Here is a 21861-nt window from a genome sequence, read left to right on the forward strand (position 1 = left end):
GACATTGTTAAGTATGTTGTATTCTCTATAAATATACGCAAAGTAGAGATGGTGTAAGAATTCAACATACATTTTATGGATACCTTCCAACTAATGAGAATATCCCACAAGGGCTACGAAAACGTAACTCTAATTTGCACTACAGAAATTTATTTCCATATTATTTTGTACACAAAAATGTTCTGTTGTGGCATTTGGATTACGTGTATCCACGAACACCGCATAGTTGAATAGAAATAAAGATAAAATGTCTAAATAGTGTTGTTTGATCTGTGGTGATTTGCTTTCTTTGCCTCCGGCGTTGATGACGTGAGAATAATCATAGGGCGTACGACCATATCTGTGTCCAACTGACGCGTAAATTTCGGCAGGCGACCATGTGACCATCATGAGGTGCGCTGGTGAACTGATGCAGATGGTCTGCCCCATGCTCTTATTTCTTCGGGTTTTTAGTAAATGGTAAGTCCAGAAAGCAGGTCTCCCCCCCCCCCCCCCAGGTTTTTTTAATATAAATTTCTCTCTGTTGAAATCCAAGCTCTGGAGCCTTAATACATGGATAGGTTAAAAATCTCGAATGATAATCTGAGACGAGCGTGGCGTATTTAGTTTCATGACTTCTGTCATGTCTTACTATGGAAAGATGAGAACACTATCGCAGATGAAAGAAGCGTACTCCGTGAACAATATGAAACGTAGGAAACTCGACTCTATATTTATGCGCTGGATAATCCATTGGAAGAATTTTACTGTGGGTTCAAAGTGATTTGGTACCATTGTTGTCATACGTTGTTTATAATAGGGATGCAGTTCTTGCCCCACCAGTATTATTCTCACTACATCCTTAGAGGGGGAAAAGATTTTAACGTCCCGTCGACAACGAGGTCATTACAGACGGAGCACAAGCTCGGATTAGGGAAGGATGGGGAAGGAAATCTCCCGTGCCCTTTCGAAGGAACCATCCTGGCATTTGCCTGAAGGGAAATCATGGGAAACCAAATCAGGATGTCCAGACGCGGATTTCAACCGTCGTCCTCCCGAATGCGAGTCCAGTGTGCTAATCACTGCCTACATCCGTCGAAGGGTGCGATTCACGGTAAAATTGACGGGTTCTCTTTGATGAATCTACTCCCACACGATCGAATAACATATCTTCAAACTCTGTGTGAGGAACCTTGACCAGCATACTGAGGCTTGAACGGCCAAGTGTCTCGAAAGTTTCTATCCGCGGCAATAAATGTCTTCCAATTAGCTGTTAAAATACATTCAATCGTGCATCGCCAATTTTTGGCCCCGATATTTACGAAAATATTGTGTCACGCAACCTTTGCATCCAAATTGTCGAAAGAAATTGTTCTAAATGTCAACGCGCTTTCTTTTTCCTTAGAAACTCTGAAGAAAGGAAAATTGCATTCATGCGATGTAGTAGATACCGTTTTAATGTATGTTTTCCGTGTCTGCATGAAAATTATCATCCTGCAACTTGTAATATCGGAAGCACGTCTGACGATGAATCGTATATTGCCTTCATACACTGAGGTAACGAAAGTCAGGGAATATCTTCTAATATTTTCTCGGACCCCCTTTCGCTCGGCGAAGTGCAGCAACTCGACATGGCATGGACTCAACAAGTCGTTGGAAGTCCCCTGCAGAAATATTAAGCCATGTTGCCTCTATACTGTCCACAATTGCGAAAAGTTTTTGCCGGTGCAGAATTTTGTGCACGAACTAACCTCTCGATTGCGTCCCGTACATTTTCAGTAGGATTCATGTCGGTGGATCTGGGTGGCCAAATCATTCACTCGAATTGTCCAGAATGTTCTACAAACCAATTGCAAACATTTGTGGCCCAGTGACATGGCACATTGTCATCCATGTTCCCAAACAACGATGTAATTTTTATGAAGTCCATGAATGGTCTCCAAGTAGCCAAACAAAACCACGTCCTGTCAGTGATCGGTCTATTTAGCCCAGAGGACACAGTCCATTCCACGTAAACACAGCCCACACCATTATGGAGCCACCGCCAGCTTGCATAGTGCCTTATTGGCATCTTGGGCCCATGGCTCGAACCCTACCATCAGCTCTTACTAACTGAAACTGGTACTTATCTGACCAGGCCACGGTTGGTTTTCCACTCGTCTTCACGTCCAAGCTATATGGTCACGAGCCCAGGAGAGGCACTGCAGGCGATGTCGTGCCGTTAGCAAAGGCACTCGCATAGGTCATCTGCTGCCACAGCCCACTGACGCCACATTTTGCAGCACTGTCCTAACGGATACGTTCATCGTATGTCCCACATTGATTTCAACGGTTATGTGAAACTGTGTTGCTTGTCTGTTAACACTGGCAACTCTACGCAAACGCCGCTCTCGGTTGTTAAGTGAAGCCCGTCGGCTACTGCGTTGTCCGTGCTGAGAGGTAACGCCTGGAATGTGGTATTCTCGGCACACACTTGACACTGTGGATCTTGGAATATTAAATTCCCTAACGATTTCCGAAATGGTGTCTCGTTCCAACTAACATTCCGCTTTCAAAGTCTGTTAATTCCCGTCTTGCGGCCATAATCACGTCGGAAACCGTTTCAGAGGAGTCAGCTGCAGTGAGAGACCCGCCAATGCACTGCCCTTTTACAACTTGTGTACGCCTTATTACGGCCATCTGTATACGTGCATATCACTACTCCATGACTTTTGTCACCCCTGTGTATTCTGGCACATTGTAACTCATTGTAGTATTGATGAAGTTATTTACACCTTTATTTATCAATGTTTGACTTGGACTTTCGAGGCCTGTCCCCTCGTCTTTGCGCCCAGGTGTAAAGCAGTTCTCGGCATCTCAACCCTATTATAGGTATAAGGAATTTCGGAAATCACGACAGGCATACATTTTCAGGAGAACTTCATGCGTTTGGCCGTTTACTCGCCGATAGTTATAAATATGTATTGTGATACTCAAAATTAGCAAACAAGCAAATAACACTGGAAATTCAATAAAAGTTCATGCAAATACACGTGCCTTTTCATCATGTTACCTTTCAGATGTACTATGTCTGAAATAATATGACTAGTCTTGATAAAAATATAAATAGAAAAAGCGGGACTCGATCCAGCGATCCACTGATTACGGTACTTGAAATGTTAACCGCCATCTCGCGCTCAGGGCTGCAACGCGCCGGTACATAACTCACAGTAAAACTTCTCGTGCAGTTTTCTAGAAATCGCCTTAGTATCACGCCTTACTACTTGCACATTATGTTGTCCTAATGGACTACTAAAAGTTTACAAAGTCTGCAGTAAAACCGTGATCCGAACGTTGTGGTCTGCCCTTGTGAGATAAAAAGCACTCTTTGTGATCTGGTTCTCCGAAGGCCGGGTGTGTATCGTATTCCATTCGAATGTTGCATGTCTTACATGGGGCAGACTATCAGAAAAGTCGGGAAGAGATGCGAGGAACATTAGTGACAACCCAACTAAAACAAACACGCGAATTAGCTGTCGCCAAGCAGTGCCTCAATTATAATCATGAAATAAAATACCATGAGACCAGTATCGTGGTGCAAAAGCCAAGTTTCTTGGAAAGCATGATTAAGAAGTCTGTCGAAAGAAAGATGCCAGAAAACCTGATACAAAGAGACGGAAATTTCAGTTTAAATAACTCTTGGGGTCTGGCACTCAGCTTTTTAAAATCTAGTCAGCTTCCTCTTCCCCTAAAGCAGGAAGTCGGCGAGAGAATTTGCATTTCACGGAATATCAGTGCGAGCCCTGGATTTCAGTAGCTCTGAAGAAGAAAAATAAAAAAAATCAGAGGTCGTAGTGAGCGTCGAGAATCGGAAACGGTTATGGATAGTAGCTCGAAGCCAACGATAGTTCAGTCAGATTGGAGTCCAGTCACCGAGTACACATACGAGGGCATGCTGAAAAGCAATGCCGACGAATTTTTGATGTGAGAACCGTTAAAGATTTAAATAAAAGACATGTTATTAACATTCTACAGCTTTATTCTTCATGTCAACATATTTATTTCTCAGTATAGTCACCCTTGCGACGAACACATTTCTCCCAATGAGAGACCAGTTTGTTGAGACTGTCACTGTTAAATGTTTGACTTCGTTGACGGTTGACGGAGCGACAACCTCACATCTGCTTACACCGCTTCATCACTATCAAAGTGAAGTCATCGAAGGTATTCTTTAAGTTTTGGAAACAGATGAAAATCGGATGGGGTCAAGTCGGGATTGTATGGAGGATGATCGATGACAATGATCCCAAGGCGTCGGATTGTTGAAGATGACGCAGCGCTCGTGTGTGGACTGCCATTGTCATGCTGAAGGAGAGGTGCTCCATGTGTGGACGAACTCTTCTAGTTCGAAACCCGATTACTGCACGATGTTTCTCACGCACCGACATAGTTACGTTACACACTGCCAAGTTACACGCTACAAGTCGGAACCGTCTATCGGCAGAGGCCTCCAAATATGTAGGCACGAAGAAAAAAAAGATGTCTAATGTTAATAATGTTTGTTTTAATAAAAAAAAGACTTTTAAGAATTTCCATACAAAAAATTCGGAGGCATTACTTTTCAGAGATAGTGTCACCAACATTAATCGAGCTACAAACGCATGGCTGATATGCGTTGCTCGTTCAAGGCATCGTACCGTTAGCTATATTGTTTCCGGCTGTGGTTCCTTGTCTCAATAATTCTGAGTTCAGAATCCTTTTCCATGAGTATAATTTGAACTCCCAAGCAGTTGAGACGCTTTGTGGATATTCGGCACAGTTTAAACTACGTCGGCGTCTTGTCGTGCACTGCCCGTCAAGCGTGCACGCTGTTCTAACCACCTCACACAACTTTCGCCGCAGTTGCTAACGAGCAGGAACTGGTCACACGACGATGTAGTGGCCGGCGGGCAATATTTGGCAGCACGTTCATTTCGCATGACTCTTCCGTGTTAAATTCGCCGCAACCGCATTGCATATTTGATTCAGCATACCCTGAAACAAGTGTTCGCTGCCACTTCCAGGGTTACAGTTTAAAAAATTGTATGCAAGCGGCACACTGCCTTACTAATGCCGTATTTAGTTATTCTTTAGTATGATTGTAGTTTCTTGGAATGTGCCATGCTAGTTGTATTGCATCAAGGGTAGATACGACGACAATCTGTCTATCAGAAGCCTTACCCAGTGGACCAAGCACTATGCAAAAGAGAGAGAGAGAACGACTTAAGAAATTTGCAGTGGAAATTAAACGGTCGCCTCCGTAAATCACCTCCTCCAGTTCCACAGTTCCAGTTAGCTGCGCACCAGTATTGCAATAAACGAGTCGCATGTTCGTTTTTGGGCTAGTTTTAAAGCATATCTCTCTCTCTCTCTCTCTCTCTCTCTGTGTGTGTGTGTGTGTGTGTGTGTGTGTGTGTGTGTTTTTTTGCATGCGCGCGCATGCCGACGACGAAAATGGCGAGAGGGAGCATCAGTGTTGGCATGCGCAATTTGAAAGAATTCTTCTAATCAGGCACCTCTGGTTTTCCAAATTCGCAATAATTAAATTTTTTACTCTATTGAGTCCATCAGCCGTGTGTCGTTTTACGAATAGCAACGCGTGGGGTAATCGTTGTCGGTGAGCTTTCCTGGGCGCGACGGTAGCGGGTCGATGGCGTGGGTCGGTTGTCGCGTCGCGGTGCGGTGTAGTGCGGTGCAGCAGTGCGCGCAGCGCTTTGCGCAGTGTGTGTGGTCGGCGGCGTCGGCCGCCATGGGGCTGGCATGTTCTCACAGCTCTGCCGGGACACACTGCGCCGCGAAGGTAGAGTCAGACGAGCACATGCTGTTTCCATCATTTACGACGCCAGGTTTCTGTAGACGTCGCGTTGTAACACAGACAAAGCGGACGCAACGAACCGCTCCCGAACGCTCCGACTCGAGACTCGTCCTGCGGTAAAGCTAAAGCGGCCGGCGTCGAGGACTTGCAGCTTTGCACGTGGCTTCATAGCGTGACATTCTTGCAGTTAACCGTTAACGGCTGCAAAATGTGCGACTCTCCGGATTCATAAATTTCCCAGTACGCATGTGTCGGGTTTTGTGTTACATATATTGTTTAGTTGTTCAGAAACACGTGCATTTGTCTCATTTTGTGGCTCAGAATACCGCCCCAGCTCTCGTCGGGCATCTTTTTATTAGTGAAATACGATGGTTTCTGATAAATCAGAAATATGCAACCTCAATATTTCCCGTGAATCCATTTCCACGGTGCTACAAAAATGTTTATTGCGCTTTCGACTGCAGCGGTTACTTGATTGTTGCTTGACAGCATGCGGTTCTCGACACTGCCGCTCTGGAAATGCTGAAATGTACGGTGCTGGCGGGGTAATTTATTGTTGTGTGTATTTGAGTATACAGTTTCAGCTGTAACAAACAAAAGCTGATTTAACTGTGATTTGAGGTTACGTTCGTTACAATAGTTCTTGTATACGTATGTGCCCATGTTCCTGCTTTCACGGACGCACCCGCATTCTGTACGAGACATACCATTAATGACAGTATGAGGGAGAAAAGTCGGGCACACCTTCTGTCGTAGTGCATTTGAAATTATAAGAAGCTAGTTTATATATTATATCCATAACTGCGGGTTTCGAACACGGCAATAATGGAGTTGATTATCAATAGTGGCAGAAATACAGCAACCAACCAACCAACAGTATTTCCTCAAAAGCTTAGTTTATTTTTTTCTAATGTCATCTTCTTACACATGCAGCAGAATTTGCCATAGCTAAGACGACAGAAACTGAGGAATGTCAGCAGAAGCACATTTAGCAGCGATGTCGAATTACAGTTCATTTTATGCCCATACCTTAGTACGCACTGAGCGATATTCACTAGACTCGTACTAAACATGATATAAGTTATATACGGACACATCAGTGGTTTGTTGTAAGAAATGAATTGACGTAGAACTCGCCGTTTATAATAATTTATCAGTCTAATTGTCCATGCAACTGTGAGGATCTGCAATAGAAATTCTTGCTAATTTTGAGTCAGAAACCCATCACCATGTGATCAAAGGGAAAAGATGTAGAACAGAGAAAAAGAGGGGATTACAATATTAATTAAAATGTATAATCAAAATAAATATTACTAATAGGCGGATAGATAAAAGATCTGGACTAGATATCAGTTACACCTCATCAAATACAGAAGAAATTGTTAATTTAATTGTAAGCACTAAATAAATAATCCATTTAAATAACTAAGATAAGTAACAGAAGTTTACCTCCAGAGCTGGTGGCAGAATGCGTGCCACTAATATGTACGATGATGATACATTTTAAAATCTTACTTCGAATGTGGATATCTGAGACACTGCCTTTAGTTACACAATATGCAGAAAATTATTGTGGGTGTGTATATTTCACTTTTTGATATTGGATCATAACGTGTATTTTTCTGTGAAAATAGTTCGTGTTAGAGGTTACACAGTTTTGAATTTGTATGTGTAATGCTGGTACAAGAATTATGACCACCTGCATAATACTGCGTACATCAATTTTCCGCCTTTGCACAACAAAAATCTGATGAGATATTGTTATTAAAACAATATCAGTAGTAGTCGTCACAGAGTATGACCATTCACAGTGTGTTTGATGTTGTGTTGGATATCAGTACAGAGGTTTGCTAAGTGGTGAGTTACCACATGTTCTCGCATACCAAGTCCTACAAACGCTCAACAGGAATGATATTCGGAGAGATACAGGATTCATCAGTAACAGTGAAAGTCTGCATAGTGTTCTTCACACCAGCCTGCCATAGGAATGCTGCGTGCCCTGTGGTCTTAAAATATATCTTCACTATTTGGTAAAAAGTAAGACAGTGCCAGATTCACATGTCATACAGGAATAGTTGGAAACCGTACACTTCTCTACCACCATCGTAAGTCCAAATTCAGGCTATGGAAGCCTGGACCTAACCATACTAACATCCACCACCATCCTACATTATTAACAACACATAATACACATACAATTTCAAGAAGTCACCGAACTCAGTAGTCATTTTCAGTCAAATAGAAACTAGGAATTGTCAAATACATACACCTTTCATTTCACAGTTACTCACCTGTGACACTTTTTGCACTAGGTGTGATTTGTTTCTACAAATGAACCTGCGTGTGACATGGTTGTTCAGTCAGCACTCATGTTGAAACAAAGCTTTAGTGATTAGTATGCAGTGGATATTTATGAGAAATACGTAGTCAGGTTGACAACTAGTGTACAGGGTGGTCACCTGCTCCACTGTCCGAAGTGTGTCATTACCAGCTATGAATCTTTTGTTGTCCTCTACAGATGTAGCAATGATCTGTTGTTTACCATTCAGTCCTGATATGCTGTATGTACCACAGATTTCAAACAGACCACAAATCCACTTGCAAGTTAGATCAAGACACCAGTCTTCTAGAATCATTTATCAAAGAATGATGAATCCGTTAGTTCCCAATTAAACTCAATTGTCTGTAGTTTGCTGATGGACGAATTTCACTGTTAATTTTGGTGTGTCAGTTTGTCAACATTCTCATTGGATGTTTGTGATGATTATGTCTTGACTTAAATAAAACAGATTCCGTATGTAGCATTTTTTGTGGTTGGTGAGTCCTTTTTTTCTCATTCTGGTTTTGGGTTGTGAGGAGGGGGGATCTTTGGGTTGACAGCATTGCTACGCTTCGACAAGTGACTGAGGAAACAGTCAGCAAGAAGCAAGCAACTTGTAGTTTGTCATAAATGATTCAGGGAAGTATCAAGTACATAAGGGAAAATAACTAATGCTTCCAGTTTGAAGTCCTCTCAGTTATTACTGTATCACTTTTTCAATTTTTTTTTCATGGAAATATAGCCTTCTCTTTCTGATAGTGTGTAGGTGCAGTGATCTATGTTGAGAAATAATAAGTGTAGCAATAGCTTTTTACATTATTAAATAATTTCTGTGCAATAATGTGTAAACAAAACAATATTGAACACTGGGGATTAATTGAATGAAGTTGTGTTGTTTACAACATACTGAGTTTTTATTCAAGAGAATGAAGCCCGTAATTGCTTCGGGCAAATGCCAGGATGGCTCCTAATATAAGGTCATGGCTGGAATACCTGTCCCAACCATGACAAACTAGACCTGTTTGTACATATATGCTTTTTATATATAAATTATATCTTTTCTTCTTAAACTGTAGCGTCACTACCATGTAAAAGTGATCCACAGATGAATAAAGCTGCTTCTGCTGCTATTACTTTTCCTGCTCCTGCTGCTACCGCCGATGCTACCACCACCACCACTACTACTACACTGTGCAATACACTTAGAATAAATTATTGCTAGCCTGAATTTCTGTGATCTAAAGCGGAATATGTTCTGTGCCAGATGTCCAGAATTACTCACAATGTGACATGATGTCAACAGTTTAGTGTTGGAGTCAGAATTGATTATTGGTGTAAGGCAGGCATTACAGCTCAGTAGAAGAAACAAGTCCTTGAAATTTCTTTGCATTATTATTATGTCTGTTTTAGTCTATGTTTTACTTGGTGTGTGGATTAAGTTGTATGGTCTTTCCCAAAAATATTATCATATTGTCAAATGTTTACATGCCACTTCCTGGATAACAGAGTAATGTTGAATTTGTTCTTTTATTGTTTCAGCTGGTGCTGCACCAGTGGACGGTGAGCAGGGACGACACTCTTCCCGAAACGCACCTGCAGTCAAAGGTATTCATTATTTTTTAAAAGTAGCTTGTGTCATAATTAGTAATGTGGAAAATTAAATTTATTTCTTATAAACATACAGTGAATTATGTGCAAACTTCGTTCCTCAAACATGTTCAGTATGTCTTGTATAAGGCAATCCCATATAGTACACTTTTCTTTGGACATAACTAAAACCAAGAGTGAAGTATGTTAATAACATAATTGTAATAAGATAGTCGTTTTTATGGTGACAATTAAAATGTGCCATGAGTCTAAGGAATAGACAAGAAATTTGAGTGAATAATATTGAGGTAAAGTATTTCATAATGGATCTCTGCCAAGCTGATACTTTCAGTGACCAGTCTTGCTAAACAGTATGTTATGAAAACCATTTTACAATCTCACAGTTTGTGAGCTGTTATGATTTGTTGATGGTAACAATAATTAAAGTCTGCAAAAGTAAAATTTTTATCCTACTGAAAACTTTTGCTTCAACATTGTGGAACTCTTAAACTGAATGCAGATACTTTAGCTTGATAGAATGCATGCTGTTGTCTGGGTGAGATGATATCCTCAGTTTCTTTTGTATTGAGTTTGAATGAACATGTTTTCAATCTCAGTACATGTATGCAAGTGTTGTAGAGAGAAGTTTTATAACTAAAGAAATATGTATACATAAGGTTCAAAATTCCATTTTATTACTTGCTTAAACTGTTCAAGACTTAAGGTTGAGGCTTTGTTACTGTATGGTACACTGCATTAACTGAATGTTTTAAATAGCATGGATTCTTGTTATCTGAGACTATTAGCTACATCTGGTATTGACAATGGAGTTAAAAAAGAATCAGCATTTAGTACTGTACAGGAAGACCTGCATGAGAACATGTATACACATGGCTACTAAATGTTTTTATTAATTGAAGGTTTACCTTTACTGAGCATTAAGTCACATTACAATTATGAATAAAATGTGTCTGGTAATATGGGTTTTTGCCAGAAATAATTTCTAGATTGGGATGTATTGCTAAACATAGGAGTTTTGAATGTGTGTTACGTGTTGTGCATGTTTTACTTCTGTTACCCAACCATCTTGATTACAGTGAATCCATATTTAAGTGTTTCATATTTTATTCTTAAAATTTTATTCCATATGGCACATATTTGTAGTGTTGTCCTAGTTTATGTGTCTCTGAATACATGTAGTACTTTACATTCACTACAGTAGTAATAGGTTGTCTGTAAGGAAATTAAAACTTTAACTAAATATCTATATTTTGGTGAAACTATATTGGAATTTGACTGGATAACATGAATCTCTACTGAGCAAAGTGGCATGATAGTTAGCACGGTGGACTCATGCTTGAGCAGTAGAGTTGAGTTCATATTTCATCCAGCCATTATGAATTAGTTTTTCCATTGTTTGTTTGCATCATTCCTGGTAGATGCTCAGATGTTTCCTTGAACATTGTTAAACCTGACTGCCTCTCATGTTGTTCTCCAACTAAGCTAAAGGTCTCTCTCTAATGACTTTAATGTCAACATGGTACTGAACTCAAGTGTTTCATTTTCCTTAACTCTTTTTTGCTGTTGTATAAAATAGGTAAAACTACAGTTGCCAGCAATTGTACATGTACTTCATAATATTGAATCTGTGTTAATAATTAAGTTATGTTATGTTCTTTCTATTCACTTAGCCATCTAAAGCAGTATCAGTCAGCATCAGCAACTTTTTTTAATGTTCTTTCTTCATCTTGGTGTAAGAAAGATGGTCCTGAGTGAATCTTTCTCTCTGCAGTGTGGTCTTTACTGTTACAGAACTTGCTGAAAGATTAAAACTTTGTACAGAACCAGAATTTGAGCTTAGAACAGTCTTGTTCTGGTGATACCCTATTGATTAAGCTAACCAGTCACACTCCAGCCGTCACCCCAACAAACTGAATTTGCTAGTACCTAGTTCATCCTTTCCATCTCTTCAAAACCTCGCCTGTCTACCTTTCTGGGTGCCCACTCCTAGGAGAAAGGATAAGGTAGAGCAAAGCTTTGTTAATACTCATGAGCAGTTTCCAGACTGAACCTTTTAATTTATTTACAGTCTGACTGGTTGAGTATATTATCCATGTTGAATGAAAGTTGACCATATGGTTTCAAGAGAGGAGGTTCCCATAGACTGCTGTCATGCCATAACTAATTCACAATGTAGATTCTTTTCCTGGATGAAACTATATACAATATTTCATTACAGTAGTGTAGTCCAAAGCAAAGACAATAACGCTGGAAGGCAAAATGAATGCATAGAAGGGCAATATAAAGGAAAGCCACATTATTATGGAAAGGGAAGAAGATGAGATGGGTGATGCAGTACTACAGGAAGAATTTGACAGCACATGGAGTTGACAACTTTCCTTCAGAATTATCAAGATCCTTGTGAGAACTAACCATGTCAAAACTGTTACATCTGATGTGCATGGTATGACAGACTTTAAGGGAAATTTAATCATTCCAGTTCCAAAGAAGGCAAGTGTTTGTGTGTGAATATTACTGGAAATTAGTTTAATACTTGAATACATTCTTTGAAGTAAAATAAACAGAAACAGGGAGAGAAAGCTTACTCATCTTGTACATAAACTGCATTACAAGAATTGAAGCATATGACCAACAGTCAGTAATTAAGAAGAGTGAGATAGGGTTGTAGCCTGCCCCCCACCCTTTCCAGCATGTACATCGAACATGAACTAATGAAAACCAAGCAGAACTGTGAAAGTGAAATTGAAGTTCAGAGGGAAAAAACAAAAACTTAAATGTTGACCAATGATGAGGTACTTTGCAACAGATGGCAAAGTACGTGGAAGAGCAGTTAAAAATAGGTTCAATGATGACTATAAATGAAAGTAAAACAGGGGTAATGGAGTGTAGACAAATTAAGTTATAAGACACTGTGTTAATTAGGTTAGGAATTGAGATTCTAAAAGTATCTTTTTGTTATTTAGGAAGCAAGATAATTGACATTGGCATAAGTAAGGTGTGGACTGGGAATGGCAAGAAAAACACTACTGAGATGGAAGATTTTCTGAAATTATATTTTTGGTGATACGGAAGTGAGACATGGTGGGAAACAGTTATGACAAGAAAATAATAGAAGCTTTTGAAATGTAGCTCTACAAAATAACGCTGAAGATAAGATCTATAGATCAAGTAACTAACGAAGAAGTGCTCAAACAAATTGGGAAGAAAATAACTTGATTGCTGCTAATTGACTAAAGGAAGGGATAAATTAATGGGACACAATATGAGTTATCAAAGAATAATTAATTTGTTTCTTGGCAGAAGTTGTAAGCAGATTCAAATGCATATGGGTGTAGTGATGTATAAGGACTGCACAGAAATATGGAAACATCATGAGAAACGCACGCTTGAACATAAATCCAGATGCAAGCATAAATGCAGATCTACCCAAGCCTGCAGGTTATGCTGTTCTACAGCTGTGGTATCCCATGTATGGCACATGTGCAGTTTTCTCAATAGGTTACAAGTGTCAGTCATGGTCAGGACAGTGTCCTTTGTGATTTAAGTGCATTATGTTGGAGCTAAGTGAATTTGAATGTGAGCAAATTGCTGGTGCTCCTCTGGTGGATGGTTTCATAAACAAGGAAGCTGAAGTATTTGGCATTTCAAGAGGCATAATATCGAAGATATATATGGCATCAGGGAAAGCGGAAAACATCATCTACTAAGTCACAATGCAGACGAAATTGTGTGTGTTGAGCCAAAGTGACAGGTGGTTGTTGAAGAGGATTGTGATGAAAAAGAAGAGGACGATAGCTGCAGAATTGAATGTCGCACTTGCGAAACCTGTCGGCACCGAAACAACACAAAGGAAATGCCAGAAGCAGGGAATTGCAGGGTGAGACGGAATTCCAAAACCACACATCAGGGTTTCAAATGGCCATAACTGGAAAATGTGGTGCTGAAGTCAGAAAACCTGGGCTATGGAGCAATGAAAGAAAGTTATTTGATCAGATAGATCTTGTTTCATACTGTTTCCAAATTCTGGCTGAGCTTACATCTTAGTAATGAAACCATATTGTGGTATCCTGTGGGCTCCATGGATACTCTCCAAAGTTGCATTACTACCAAGAATTATGTGGACATTTTCGCTGAATGGGTCCATCTCATGGTTAATTTTTGCTCCCTTGTGGCGATGCTGAGCTTAAAGATTATAGGGCCCCTATTCACACAGCTCACATTGGATTGATATGTGTTATGATCATGAGGGTGAATTGTCACATCTCATCTGGCCACCAGTCACTAGATCTCAATATTACTAAACATTTGTGGTCTACTTTGAAGAGAAGGATGCACGATTGCTTTCCACGTGCATCATCACTACCTGAACATGGTATTAGTTTGCAGGAAGAATGGTGGAAGATCCCCTTGAAAATCACATAGGACCTGTATTTATCCATTCCGAGATGACTGGAAGCTGTTTTGAATTTCAGTCAGTTTCCTACATCATATTAGGCATGGTAATGTGTTGCGTTGTTGGTGATACCATATTTTTATCCAGCCCCTCTAGTTACAAAACATAGTTGCAAAAGAAAGACTAGTGAAGGAAGTATTAAGACAGTCTCCAGATTGATGACTGCAGTTTAAAATTGCTACACCACGAAGATGATGTGCTACAGACGCGAAATTTAACTGACAGGAAGAAGATGCCGTGATATGCAAATGATTAGCTTTTCAGAGCATTCACACCAGGTTGGCGCCGGTGGCGACACCTACAACGTGCTGACATGAGGGAAGTTTCCAACTGATTTCTCATACACAAACAGCAGTGGACTGGCATTGCCTGGTGAAACGATGTTGTGATGCCTCGTGTAAGGAGGAGAAATGCGTACCATCACATTTCCGACTTTGATAAAGGTCAGATTGTAGCCTATCGCGATTGTGGTTTATCGTATCGCGACATTGCTGCTCACGTTGGTCAAGATCCAATGACTGTTAGCAGAATGTGGAATCGGTGGGTTCAGGAGAGTAATACGGAACGCCGTGCTGGGTCCCAACGGCCTCGTATCACTAGCAGTTGAGATGACAGGCATCTTATCCGCATGGCTGTTATGGATCACGCAGCCACGTCTCGATCCCTGAGTCAAGACAACAACCATCTTCACGAACAGTTCAACGACGTTTGCAGCAGCATGGACTATCACCTCGGAGACCATGGCTGCGGTTACCCTTGACACTGCATCACAGACAGGTGCACTTGTGATGGTGTACTCAACGACGAACCTGGGTGCACGAATGGCAAAACGTCATTTTTTCGGATGAATCCAGGTTCTGTTTACAGCATCATGATGGTTGCATCCGTGTTTGGCGACATTGCGGTAAATGCACATTGGAAGCATGTATTCGTCATTGCCATACTGGCGTATCACCCGGCATGATGGTATGGGGTGCCGTTGGTTACACGTCTCAGTCACCTCTTGTTCGCATTGACGGCACTTTGAACAGCGGACGTTACATTTCAGATGTGTTACGACCCGTGGCTCTACCCTTCATTCGATCCCTGCAAAACCCTACTTTTGAGCAGGATAATGCATGACCGCATGTTGCAGGTCCTGTACAGGCCTTTCTGGATACAGAAAATGTTCAGCTGCTGCCCTGGCCAGCACATTCTCCAGGTCTCTCACCAATTGAAAACATCTGGTCAATGGTGGCTGAGCTACTGGCTCGTCACAATACGCCAGTCACTACTCTTGATGACTGTGGTATCGTGTTGAAGCTGCATGGGCACGCCATCCAAGCTCTGTTTGACTCAGTGCCCAGGCGGTTATTACAGCCAGAGGTGGTTGTTCTGGGTACTGATTTCTCAGGATCTATGCACCCAAATTGCATGAAAATGTAATCACAAGTCAGTTCTAGTATGATATATTTGTCCACTGAATACCCGTTTATCATCTGCATTTCTTCTTGGTGTAGCAATTTTAATGGTCAGTAGTGTATTTTTGCAGTGAGCATTAGGATTAATACTTATTACAAAAAACTTTTTTATGGCTTTTTGCATGCTACTTATTAACATGTCATGTGAATTTGTTTCAAATCCACTGGCTGTATGGGGCAGGACTCATACCTCAGGCTTGCACAGGTTTATGGCCCATGTGGCAGGGGGTTGGTAATGGGTGTAACAGAAAGTTGGATGTGGACATTGTGTAGATTTGGTGGGCAGCGATGTACCACTTTAGGAGAGATGGGAAAGCTTGTACGTACGAAGTTCCTCATGTCTAGACACAATTATAAATAATTGAAGCTGGGAAATGAACATCCTACTTCATTCCGCTACCCACCCTGTCTGTGTACAATTACCATCCATCCTTATGCTGCACCAGCTCCCAACTCTTTGCCACCTGCGTCATAACCCTTTGGAATATCCTGGTACAAGACCTGTTTGTTACACCCTCCCAGCACACCATACTCCAGTTCCGTCACAGTCTTATCCTATACTGTCAGAGGCAGTGCCACCTGTGAAAGCAGTTGTGTTACATACCAGTTCTCGTGCAATTTCTGCACAGCTTATTATGTGGTTATGACTACCAACCAACTGTCCATTAAAATGAACGGCCACTGCTGAACTGTCCAAGAACATAGCTGACCACCCAGTGGTAGAATACACAGAATACACTGCTAAGCACAACATGCTTGATTTTAATAGCTGCTTCACACCCCAGGCCATCTGGAACCAATTTTCCTATCTCTCATAGTAAAGCCTAGGCAACAATTTATGTTCTCTTAATGTAGAGCAGTCTGTGTGAATGTGTCATGGTCATAGTAATACAAACCTTGGCCAATTGGAGGAGTTGATATTGACAGCACACACAGTGCCCAAGAGAGGGCTAATTAGACAGCATATTAAAATGTATGTATAAAAAAAATACACATAAAGTTACCAAGTCCCGTTAGCTAGTAGAGAATATATATTTTAGCAACATGGACTTCAGCTGCAGAAGCTCTATAAAATAAAAATATTGATCTGTATCAAAAACGCTACTGTAAATGGCATATACAAGTAGTGGATAATTTGGTAAAAGGCTGAGTGGTCTGCAATTTTTTTTTTTCAGAAAGCCATACTTTTTTTCAGTATCGTCAATATTCTTGACATGAATAATGATTGTCAAGCTATCTTTGTGTTATCAGCTAGGCCACTTACACAGAAAACAACTTGACACAGTTTAATAATCGATGTACGATACTTCTAATTTACATTCTAATGCACAGCCATACTGCTTCTGGGGGCATCTTTAATTCCATCACAGTAATGTATTAATGCACTTGTCACTATACTTGCAATTTTATTTGGAGTCTACAGATTGTAGTTCACAGCACAGCTGAATAACGTAAGAAGTTTCCATGTACTTAGCTTTTTACACATCTGTGAAATTTTTAACCTGATAAAACTTTTATAGATCATTGATTAAACTTTTAATATAGCCAAAAGTAACTCATTTCTTTGTCAAGAATCTTCTGTAAATTTCTTCATATTTTTTTTAGCAAAACAGTGTAGATAATGTTTTTATTCAACTGTTATTACCAGTTTTGGACAAATTTAAATTGTTCTGCTATATTTTATCCTCTGCTTTATATTCTACTTAAACAAAGTCGTCTGATGATTCAATTTAGCAAAGAAACTATCGGTTGCTTGTTTCTAAATATTAGACCTTCTTTATGAAAACAATTTACATTGAGAATACCCGTAACATTTTCACTGTTCAAGTATCAGTGTACATGACTTATAAATTACATAAAGTTTGCATACCCGTACTGTTTCCAAGGGATTCTGAAATTCTTTCACAGCCATGATTAAAGTATTTATCAAGCTGTCAAAATGTCCAAAACCAAAATAACAGGCATCACCATTCAGCAGAGCAAGAATAATAGTCAGCATCTACTACTAGTGAGAGCAGACAGTGATGCAGATCAGTCACTGTCATGCTTTTTTCAACTAAAATGTCGAACTGGTTTTCATACTTTGGAGAGTCAGACACAACCAGGCAATATTGAATTCTTAGAAGGAGATGACTCTCCATTACATCAGTGTACACTGCATTTGTCTTTTGGCTGACCAAGTGAGGTGGCTGGACTCACATTCAGGAAGATGATGCTTCAAACCTGTGTCCAGCCATCCTGATTTAGGTTTTCCATGATTCCCCTAAATTGCTACAGGCAGATGCCGGGATGGTTCCTTTGAAAGGCATGACCAACTTCCTTCCCTATCCTTGCCTAATCTGATGGGACTGATGACCCTCCCCTAAGTCAACCACCCAACCTTTTGGCTGTTTAGAACATAATCTGTTCACCTAATGCCCGATCTGTAGGAGAAAATCAGTAAAATATTGCTTTCATACAGAGCCACAGAAATCATGCCTTACTCGGCCACTTCACTCATTTTTTTTGATGTTTAGTAAACTAGCCATAAATTGAGTTATGTGTTTTCTCCTTTCCTTCTCCCCCTTCCCCTCTTTCCTGCCTCCCACACTGTGTAATTGTCCATGAGATAATGCAGAGAATTGTTTTGATGTCTTCCTTTAATCCAACCTAGTGGGAGTCCTAAAAATGTGAGCAGGTATTGAAGAATAGGCCACACTAGTGTTCTATATGCAGTCTTCTTTACAGGTGAAACACACTTTCCTAAAATTCTCCCAATAAATCAAAGTCGAGTATTCACCTTCCCTATTACAGTCCTTACATCTAGATGTGTAATTGATGTGACTGTGTCAAGCAGTACGCTGTTAATGCTGTCTTGGAATATTATGGAACATTTTTCTGACACATCTGTATTAACTTACATTTATCTATATTTATTTAGAGCAAGCTGCCATTCATCACACAAACTAGAAATATTGTCCAAGTCCTCTTGTATCATCCCAAAGTCCTACAGTCACTGAACGATGACAACTTCATCAGAAAATAGCTACAGATTACACCCCCCCCCCCCCTCGTCTCTCAGATTATATATGTATATAGAGAATAAGAACAGTCCTTTCACATTTCCGTGGAGCACTCCAGACATTACCCTTGTCTCCGAACAGCCATCAAGAACAATGTTCTGGGTTCTGTCACTTAAGAAGTCTTCGAGCCACTTACATATTTAGGAACATGTGCTGTAAGCTTTTACTTTTGTTAACAGTCTGCAGTGGGGCACAGTGTCAAATGCTTTCCAGAAATCTAGGAACATGGAATCTACTTGTTGCCCTTCATCCATGGTCTGCAGGATATTGTGTGAGAGAAGGGTAAGCTGAGATTCCCATGCTTGATGCTTTCTAAATCCATGCTGATTTGTGGACATAAGTTCTTACTTCTCAAGACATTTATTATATTTGAACCTTGAATGTGTTCCAAGAATTCTGCAGCAAGCCAATGGTAAAGATATTTTTCTTTAATTCTGCAGGTCTGTACTTCGTGCTTTTTATATACAGAAGCCACCTTCATTTCTTTCCAGTTGCTTGAGACTTTGCGCTGAGTGAGAGATCGTTGATAAATGTGAGCTAACTAAAGAGCCAGTGCCGTAGAGTACTCTATGTAAAGTTGTATTGGAATTCCATCTGGACCTCTTGACTGATTTGTTTTCCACCCTTTCAGTTTCTTCTGTATGCCAGGGATGTCTATTACTGTATCATCAATACAGATGTCTGTATGACATCAAGTGATTTTATGATTGTTCCATTGTCCTCCATGAATGAATTCTTAAACATGATATTTAGAACTTTGCCTTTCCTTTTGCTCTCTGCTCTTGCTACACCAAACTGGTCAACAAGTAAGTGGATAGGGGCCTTCAACTTACTTAGTGTTTTTATTATACCCAGAATTTTCTCTGGTTCTTTTGAACACATTTTCCGAAAAAAGGCCCACATGCAGTTGAAATATTTTTTACCTCATAGTTACCATCCATCCTTATGCCACACCAACTCCCATTTCTTTGCACCTGGGTCATAACCCTTTGGAATATCCTGGTACAGGGATTAGTGATAATCATGTTATCGTAGCAACTGGGATTACTAAAGTTAGTAAATCAGTCAAAAAGGCTAGGAGAGTATTTCCGCCAGAAAGAGCAGATAGGCAGTTGTTAGAATCCCACTTAGACAATACACTGAAATCATGTAGTTAGAGTATGATGGATTTAGAGCAATTATGGGCAAAGTTTAAATGGACTGTAAATCATACTCTGGAGAAGTATTTGCTGAGTAAGTGGATTAAGGACAGAAAAGACCCACCATGATTTAACAACAAAATTCGAAAAATACTGAGGAAGCAAATGCTGTTGCACTCTTGGTCTAAAAGCAAATGGGTAAATGATGACAGTCAAAAGTTAATAAAAATTCATGCTTCTGTAAAAAGATTGACACACGAAGTTCACGATAACTACTTTACTAATAGATCTTGCCAAGAACCTTAGAAAATTCTGATCGTATGTAAAATTGCCAACATACAAAAATACCGTCATTTGGCCATCACACAGGCTTCCATATAGAGGACACAGTAATAATCACCACTGGTTTAGAGAAACAACTGAAAGAGATGAAAACAAATAAGTTGCCAGGTCCTGAAGGAATCACATCTTGGTTTTAGACAGAGTAGTCTACAGTACTGGCCCCTTACTTAGCCTGCATTTTTCGTGAATCTCTCACCCGAAAAAAGCACAGGTGACTCGTGTTTATAAGAAGCATAAAAGAATGAATCCACAAAGCCACAGACCAATATCTTTAACATCGGTTTGATGTAGAATTCTTGAACATAATCTCAGTTTGAATATAGTAAAATTCCTTGAGAGAGAAAAGTTTCTGTCCACAAATCAGTGTGGTTTTAGAAAGCATCGTTTGTGCAAAGCTCAACTTGCCATTTTCTCACATGAGATCCTGTGAAATATGGATGATGGGTGTCAGCGGATTCTGTATTCCTAGATTTCTGTAAAGCGTTTGACACGGTGCTACACTGCCAATTGATGACTTAGACAAAACTTCTAGTTTGTGTGATGAACAACAACTAGCTCTAAAGGTAGAAAAATGCAAGTTAATGCAGGTGAATAGGAGAAGCAAACCATAATGTTTGAGTACAATATTAGTAGTGTGTTGCTTGATACAGTCACATTGATTAAATATCTAGGTGAAACATTACAGAGCGGTATGAAATGGAATGAACATGTAAGGCCTGTAGCAGGGAAGTTGAAGGGTCAACTTTGATTTATTGTGAGAATTTTAGGAAAGCATGGTTCATCGGCAAAGGAGACCACATGTAGAACAAATGCGCGACCCATTATTGAGTGCTGTTCAAGTGTTTGGAATCCACACCAGGTCGGATTAAAGGAAAACCCTGAAGCAATTCAAAGGCGGACTGTTAGATTTGTTACCCGTAGGTTTGAACAACACATGGGCATTACGGAGCTGCTTTGGGAAATCAAATGGGAATCACTGGGGGGAAGGCGACATCCTTTTCGAGAAGCACTATTGAGAAAATTTAGAGAACCAGCATTTGAGGCTGGCTACAGAACGATTCTACTGCCACCAATATAAATTTAGTGTAAGGACAATGAAGATAAAATTAGAGAGATTAGGACTCGTATGGAGGCACACAAACGGCCCTTGCTCTATTTGCAAGTGGAACAGAAAAGGAAATGACTAGGAGTAGTACAGGGTGCCCTCCACCATGCACCATATGGTGGCTTGCAATATATTATGTAGATGTGAAGGTAGTAGATCGTTTGCTAAAATACATTGGTGGTAGTGGTATGTTTTGCTCATCGATCTTTTTACAGACTCAGTAGTTTCTACCAACTTTTGTGTGTTTCTTTTTTAATCAAGAGTGCCACAGTCTCTGCTCCCTTAGCAACTTCCATATTTTGTTATTAAGCCCTGGTGGGTCTTCTCCATCATTAATCGACTTATTTGGACACATACTAATCCTGTGCATGATTTACAATCAGTTTAAACTTTACCCATGGTTCTGCATCCATCGTATTCTAAGTGATGCTAATTCATTGTCTAAGTATAAAGCTAAGAACTGCTTATCTGTTCTTTACAGCATAAAAACTCTCCTAGGCTTCTTGCTGGCTTTATTAATTTTAGTAATCATTATTGTTGTGATGTGATCACTAATCCCT

The 21861-nt window shown here is 40.1% G+C and overlaps 1 protein-coding gene across 21 annotated transcripts in view; it reads left to right on the forward strand.

Annotated features, from left to right (window-relative positions):
• The window catches only part of LOC126183251 (ensconsin-like), a 413080-nt gene that overhangs the window by 253294 nt on the left and 137925 nt on the right, over positions 1–21861 (forward strand). For 18 of the 21 annotated variants that reach the window (XM_049925054.1, XM_049925062.1, XM_049925063.1 and 15 more), the window contains exon 2: positions 9672–9737. In XM_049925054.1, the coding sequence (XP_049781011.1) occupies positions 9672–9737 (66 nt within the window). Of the gene's footprint in view, positions 1–5742; positions 5798–9671; positions 9738–21861 lie in introns of those variants that run through there. The other 3 variants (XM_049925057.1, XM_049925064.1, XM_049925065.1) reach the window with 1 other exon arrangement.

The sequence above is a fragment of the Schistocerca cancellata genome, chromosome 4 (assembly GCF_023864275.1).
Source record: "Schistocerca cancellata isolate TAMUIC-IGC-003103 chromosome 4, iqSchCanc2.1, whole genome shotgun sequence".
Classification (NCBI taxonomy): domain Eukaryota; kingdom Metazoa; phylum Arthropoda; class Insecta; order Orthoptera; family Acrididae; genus Schistocerca; species Schistocerca cancellata.